General features: G+C 44.9%; 1 protein-coding gene across 1 annotated transcript in view; it reads right to left on the bottom strand.

Annotated features, from left to right (window-relative positions):
- SEL1L3 (SEL1L family member 3) overlaps positions 1-7,500 on the bottom strand; it is a 48,481-nt gene that overhangs the window by 4,407 nt on the left and 36,574 nt on the right. The window contains exons 19-20 of the mRNA XM_081959724.1: positions 3,398-3,525; positions 25-127 (exon numbers count right to left, since the gene is read on the bottom strand). Coding sequence (XP_081815850.1) covers positions 25-127; positions 3,398-3,525 — 231 coding nt within the window. The remainder of the gene's footprint in view (positions 1-24; positions 128-3,397; positions 3,526-7,500) is intronic.

The following is a 7,500-nucleotide window of genomic DNA, read 5'->3' as shown; positions in this document are numbered from 1 at the left end:
AAAGGGCAACGGAGGAGTACTTACCAGATCAGAATGGAAAATGTTGTTGGACCAAATCCTCAGTTGTAGGTAAAGCAAGGCTAATGTGCATGGGTTGATAGAGTCTTGGTTGCTGTAATTCCAGCATCTGTGGAAGAACATTATGTAATGTATTAAAAATAAGTTCAACAATTTGTAAGATTTAGGGCCTTATAGAATTCTTTATTGGCCAAGTGTGATTGGGACACACACGAGGAATTTGTCTCCGGTGCGGAAGCTCTTACTGTACATGCAAGCAACAAGGGATAAATCATAGTCATAACAATAAAATACAATCATCATAAGATGCAACACTCAAGTATAGTCATAGGATAGGATACCAAATAGTGAATGAAAAGAAGGAGATGGGAAGGGGAGGGAAGGGGAGGGAAGAGAAGAGAAGAGATAAAGAGGAGGGAGAGATGGAAGGAAGAAAAATGGAAGGAGAGAGAAGAGAAATGAAGTGCAGAGACAAAGAGAAGAGGAGAGAAGAAAAGGAGGGAGAGGTGGAAAGAAGAAGGGTTAGGAGAGAAGGGAAGGGAAGAGAAGAGACAAAGAAGAGAGGAGAGAAGAAAAGAGAAGAGAAGGAGGGAGAGTTGGAAGGAAGAAGAATTGAAGGCGAGAGAAGAGAAGGGAAGAGTCAAAGAGGAGAGGAGAGAGAAGAGGAGAGATGGAAGGAAGAAAAGAGAAGAGAAGTGAAGAGACAAATAAGAGAGAAGAGAAGAGTGAAGAGAAGAGAGATGGAAGGAATAAGAATGGAAGGAGAGAGAAGGTAAGGGAAGACAAGAGACAAAGAGGAGAGAAGAAAATAGAAGAGAAGAGAAAAAAAAGAAGAAAAAAAACCCAAGTGTCTTCTCTCTTCATTCCCACAAGTACAATTTTAGGAATGCATCACCCTCTCTTAAGATACAATATATGCTCCTCCCCCCCGGTTCTCACCTCTTAACTAAAAACAAAATCCAAAATCTGTCCTTCATCAGCAGAAGTCCACTGAGGGCTTCCAGATTTAACCCTCTTAATCTTGATCGAATAAGGGAACCCTGTATGTCTTTCCTCTACTTTTAACTGCCTCCATTTTTTAACTCCTTCAAATGAAGTCCCAGAGTTTGGTTTCTCGACATCTATTTTTTAAATCCGTGGGAACGCTAAGATCTCATTGGTACGCCCAATAAGAAAAAAGTTTTCCGTATCTTTCCTTTTTTCCTGATTTAGTAGTGGCATATCTCTTTTAGGCAGTGAACCAGAGGCTGTTTCGTTTGTAGGTCCAATAGATCTTTCTCCATATCCTTCTCATGCCTTGTCATCTTTATATCCACTTTCAAATTAATTTCCAAACTTATCCAGGAATATCTTATTCCTCTTCTGCAATTTCTTTAACCCTCCACCCAGGGATCAGCAACCAGTGGCTCTGGGGCTGCATGTGTCTCTTTCATCCCTCTACTGCGGCTCCCTGTCGCTCAAAATATGTGTCACAACTGCCAATGTGTGACAATCACATTTGAGTGTTTAAGGTTGCCAACCCCTGCTCCATCCAGTGGTGGGATTCAGACGGTCCGCACCACTTCAGAAGAATCAGTTGTTAACTTTCTGAGTAGTTTGGTGAACTGGTTGTTGGACGAAATCATTAGGGCAGAGAACCGGTTGTTAAATTATTTTAATCCCACCACTGCCTCCATCTATCCATCATGTTGTGCAGTTTTGAGGACCGGTTTTCAAAACTATCCATTAAAAAGTCACTGTTAAATATTCTGCCCCATTCTTCCTTCAATTATACTCTTTACTATCCTCTAGCTCCCTCTAGTCTCCAATCCTCAAAGTCCCGTCTAAGTTTCTTTTTCACTTCAAACAAAACCAGCCGCAGTTTCCCAAAAGAGGCATTCTTTTAATTAATTTAAAATGACCATTCTAGCTCCACTTGGGACCATCAATTCATTGTCAACGGCCCAAAAATCTGTAATTCTAGGCACACGTTTGCTGTTTAATTTAAAAACGCATGTTTTCCCCAAATTGTATTTAAAATTTCCCCCCCCCCCCAAAAAAAAAAAAACATTCGCTGAGGGATTGCAGTCATACTTTCTGTTCTGGAGGATTGTAATATTTCCAAAGCAACAAATAAAATTCCAAATGGTTAAGGAATGAGGTTTGATTTTTTGTGTCCTTAAAAAAGGCTGCATTAAGGACTGTGAGCATAGATTGTGGCGATCTCCCTTGATCGGCACTATTTAAGGGGCTGCCCCAAAGAAGAGGGAGTCAAGCTATTCTCCAAAGCACCTGAAGGCAGGACAAGAAGCAATGGGCGGACACTAATCAAGGAGAGAAGCAACTTAGAACTAAGGAGAAACTTCCTAACAGTGAGAACAATGATCTAATGGAGCGGCTTACCTTCAGAAGTTGTGGGGGCTTCCATCCCTGGAGGTTTTTAAGAAAAGACTGGACTACCACCTATCTGAAATGGTATAGGGTCTCCTCCTTGAGCAGGGGTTTGGACTAGAAGATCTCCAAGGTCCCTTCCAGCTCTATTCTGATTTGTTGAAATTGACTCCCACCTGCTCAGCTCATCAGCTGACCGGAAAACATTAATTCTTGCAGCTACTTACAAGAAGCACCTGTGCAGAGTACCTATGGGTTATCTCAAAGATCCTAATTGTAATTCAAGTCAGTGGTGGGCTCTTACCAGTTTGGATCAGTTTGGCCGAACCGGCAGCGGTATGGCGGCCTGGGTCTCTGGAGCTGGCAGCGACCCAGGCCTGCCACACCAGGAGTGAGTTTCTGCTGGCATTACTGCCAGTTCGGTGCGTGCGTCATTTTGCATGCACGGAACATTTAAAAGGGTCAAAAAAAAGATGTCACAGAGACCGGGGAACTGGTTCAGGGGCCTGGCGAGCATGCCGGCCCTACCGGTTCGGAGACCCAGTCGCCATTTCCACTACCAGTTCCTCCGAACCGATGCGAACCGGTAGGAACCCACATCTGCGCCACGCCCCTGAACTGTTTCCCCAGTTGCTGCCATCGCTGCCGCCGTGCAGAACAATTTCTATCGCAATGCGCATGCGTGCAAAGCGTGCACACGAGTGAACGGCAGTCGTGCCGGCCGGAACCCACCCCTGGTTTGAGCTTCTGATCTTGAGCTTCTGATCTTGAAATGTTGCCCCGTTGCAAAACGGATGTTTTGGCTCTCAACCGGAAGTGACAATTGTCCACACTTTTGAACCAGAATTCACCTCGTCTCTAGGCCTAGTTTCTTTCGAGCGTTTGTGCAGAAGGAGAAACTGAAGGGTTCATTCCCACAACTCATCTTTGACTCATGTTCCACACAGGCCACTCCAAACGTTCAACTCTGACTTCAGTATCTGTCAAAAAGAAGACAGAACAGGCCTACCTTTCATAAAGCTCTTGGCGGAGGGACACATTTCTGGAGTGGGCAGTGCGGTCGATTTCTAAACGGTCTAAAAGGGAACTTGGGATAGAATAACCTTCTTCCAGAAGAAGAGCCAAATTAAAGAATCCCTGGAAGAGATAAAATGATGGTTAATTGGACAGTCTTGCTGGGAAGATTCCAATAGCATAGCATAGCATAGCATAGCATAGCATAGCATAGCATAGCATAGCATAGCCTAGCATAGCAAAGAATAGAATAGAATAGAATAGCAAAGAATAGAATAGAATAGAATAAAATAGGAGTAGAGTAGAGCAGAGCAGAGCAGAGCAGAGTAGAGTAGAGTAGAGTAGAGTAGAGTAGAGTAGAGTAGAGTAGAGTAGAATATGAAATAGAATAAGGAATGGAATGGAATGGAATAAGGAATAGAATAGAATATGAACTGGACTAAGAAATAGAATGGAATAGGAGTAGAGTAGAGCAGAGCAGAGTAGAATATGAAATGGAATAAGGAGTGGAATAAGGAATAGAACAGAACAGAATAGAATAGAATGGAATATGAAATGGAATAAGGAATAGAATGGAATAGAATAGAATGGAACAGAACAGAACATCTTAATTGGCCAAGTGTGACACACAAGGTATTTGTCTCCGGTGCAGAAGCTCTCAGGCTTCATACAAGCACCAAGTGATAAATCATGATCATAATCATAAAATGCAATCATTATTGTCTCTTTAGTGCCTTGCAGGGTGGAGTCTGGGCAACTAAATGGAGCCGAGTGTTTACTGGCCAGATGCCCTTCCTGTCACCAATGCGGAATTATATTCAGCAGATATAATTTCCAAGTTCCCAGAGAGAGAAACATCTGCCTCTACCTAGGATCGAACTCACAGCCTCCTGATTGTGAGGCGAGAGCTCCACCTGTAGGCCATCACACCACTCCATCATAAAATACAATTGTCATGAATTATCAGGTACAACACTCAGGGACAGTCATAGGAGACCAAATATAAGCAATCTACATAAATCATAAGAAGCAACAACAAAGCGATAGACATAAGATTCTACAGGAGTAGGTAATAGGAAAGATGAGAAGGATAAACTCTACTATGTGGTTTGTCATCCCAGGGCATTAGACAGTGGTGAGGGAATTATTTTAGTAGAGTGATGGCGTTCAGGGGGACAAACTGTCCTTGTGTCCAGTTGTTCTGGTGTGCAGTGCCCTATAGGGTCGTTTTGAGGGTAGGAGTTGAAACAACTCATATCCAGGATGTGAGGGGTCTGTAGATATTTTCACGTCCCTCTTTTTGACTCCTGCAGTGTGCAGGTCCTCCATGGAAGGCCGGTTGGTAGCCATTGTTTTTTCTGCAGTTCTGATTCTCCTCTGAAGTCCGTGTCTGTCTTGTTGGGTTGCAGAGCCAAACCAGACAGTTATGGAGGTGCAGATGACAGACTCAAGGATTCCTCTGTAGAACAGAATCAGCAGCTCCTTGGGCACTTTGAGCTTCCTCAGTTGGCGCAGAAGGAACATTATTTGTTGTGCTTTTCTGATGATGTTTTTAATGACCAATTGGATGACAAATAAGACATTCGGTAGATTAATATGGGTGATCGGGTGTGCAACAACTGTGAGCCAACAGTCCGTGCCCATTCTGCCTGATCAATGTATTACTTGAAAGCCTGAAATCCAGAAACCCAGGAGGTTATGTTGCAGGGTCCCAGAATGTGCTCAGGATCTCCAGGCAATCTCTTAGTGATGCTCTCTTAGTACAAGGGGGCAGGAGGAAAAATGCTCTGGAATCCAGAGATTCAACATGTAGGAAGACAAATCTACACATCCCTGGATAATGTTTTTGTCAGTCCGTGTGCTGATATTGGCGGGGGAGCTCCCGACCTCGGCAAGGGCTTCCACACCACTATCGTCGCCGCCAACAGCTTACCCGCCCGGCCGCTGCCAATGCCACACCAGCTCAGCCATGCTTACATGCCAACACCGACGCTGATGCTAAGGCCACTGGGGCCACCGCCGAAGCCCCACCTCTCTCTCTCTGATGTCGCCCGAGCCTGTAGCTGCATGCAGCTCCACATGGCTTCCCTCACAACTCTGGACAGCAACTGCACTTCAGAGCCTACTCTAAAGTAACTCTCCCATTCGGGCGCAACCACCTACTCTGAAATAACTTCTACTCAGTTGCAACCACCTACTCTGAAGTAACTCTTTGACTCGGGTGCAACCGCCTACTCTGAAGTAACTCTTCTACTCCATTGCAACCACCTACTCTGAAGTAACTCTTCCACTCGGGTGCAACCGCCTACTCTGAAGTAACTCTTCCACTCGGGTGCAACCACCTACTCTGAAGTAACTCTTCTACTCCATTGCAACCACCTACTCTGAAGTAACTCTTCTACTCCGTTGCAACCACCTACTCTGAAGTAACTCTTCCACTTGGGTGCAACCACCTACTCTGAAGTAACTCTTCCACTTGGGTGCAACCCCCTACTCTGAAGTAACTCTTCTACTCTATTGCAACCACCTACACTGAAGTAACTCTTCCACTCGGGTGCAACCGCTTACTCTGAAGTAACTCTTCTACTCCATTGCAACCACCTACTCTGAAGTAACTCTTCTACTCCGTTGCAACCACCTACTCTGAAGTAACTCTTCCACTCGGGTGCAACCACCTACTCTGAAGTAACTCTTCTACTCCATTGCAACCACCTACACTGAAGTAACTCTTCCACTCGGGTGCAACCACCTACTCTGAAGTAACTCTTCTACTCCGTTGCAACCACCTACTCTGAAGTAACTCTTCCACTCGGGTGCAACCACCTACTCTGAAGTAACTCTTCTACTCCATTGCAACCACCTACTCTGAAGTAACTCTTCTACTCCATTGCAACCACCTACACTGAAGTAACTCTTCCACTCGGGTGCAACCACCTACTCTGAAGTAACTCTTCTACTCCATTGCAACCACCTACTCTGAAGTAACTCTTCCACTCGGGTGCAACCACCTACTCTGAAGTAACTCTTCTACTCCGTTGCAACCACCTACTCTGAAGTAACTCTTCCACTCGGGTGCAACCGCCTACTCTGAAGTAACTCTTCTACTCCATTGCAACCACCTACTCTGAAGTAACTCTTCCACTTGGGTGCAACCACCTACTCTGAAGTAACTCTTCCACTTGGGTGCAACCGCCTACTCTGAAGTAACTCTTTTACTCCATTGCAACCACCTACTCTGAAGTAACTCTTCCACTCGGGTGCAACCGCTTACTCTGAAGTAACTCCTCTACTTGGCTGCAACCGCTTACTCTGAAGTAACTCCTCTACCTCGTTGCAACCACTTACTCTGAAGTAACTCTTCTACTCTATTGCAACCACCTACACTGAAGTAACTCTTCCACTCGGGTGCAACCGCTTACTCTGAAGTAACTCCTCTACTTGGTTGTAACCGCTTACTCTGAAGTAACTCTTCTACTCCGTTGCAACTGCCTACTCTGAAGTAACTCTTCCACTCGGATGCAATTGCTTACTCTGAAGTAACTCCTCTACTTGGTTGCAACTGCTTACTCTGAAGTAACTCCTCTACTTGGTTGTAACCGCTTACTCTGAAGTAACTCTTCTACTCCGTTGCAACTGCCTACTCTGAAGTAACTCTTCCACTCGGATGCAATTGCTTACTCTGAAGTAACTCCTCTACTTGGTTGCAACTGCTTACTCTGAAGTAACTCCTCTACTTGGTTGCAACCGCTTACTCTGAAGTAACTCTTCTACGTGGGTGCAGCCGATAAGGAGGGAGGCAATGATGACACTGAGTGGGGCGGGGGGGCTGAGGGTGATGGTGATTGGTGCTGGTGATTTGGGCCATCATCTGGGTAGATTTGTGGGTGGAGCTGGACGGGGTAATGATATATATATACGGTAACTTTGTTAGAACTGACTTGGAATTGCTTACCTTTGCGTCATAGTAATTTAGTGCCGGTTATCACGTGGTTTCTTAGACCGAGATAAAGTTTTTCACCAAACAAACTGACTCTCTGTTTATTCTCAACGGGAACACATTTTCAATGTGAACATTTTCAACGTGACAGTTTTGAGTCA

Source organism: Natrix helvetica, assembly GCF_964273705.1.
Source record: "Natrix helvetica genome assembly, chromosome: 7".
NCBI classification, from domain to species: Eukaryota; Metazoa; Chordata; class Lepidosauria; order Squamata; family Natricidae; genus Natrix; species Natrix helvetica.
Note: the sequence above shows the minus strand (reverse complement) of the source record. Positions and strands in the feature narration are given on the sequence as shown.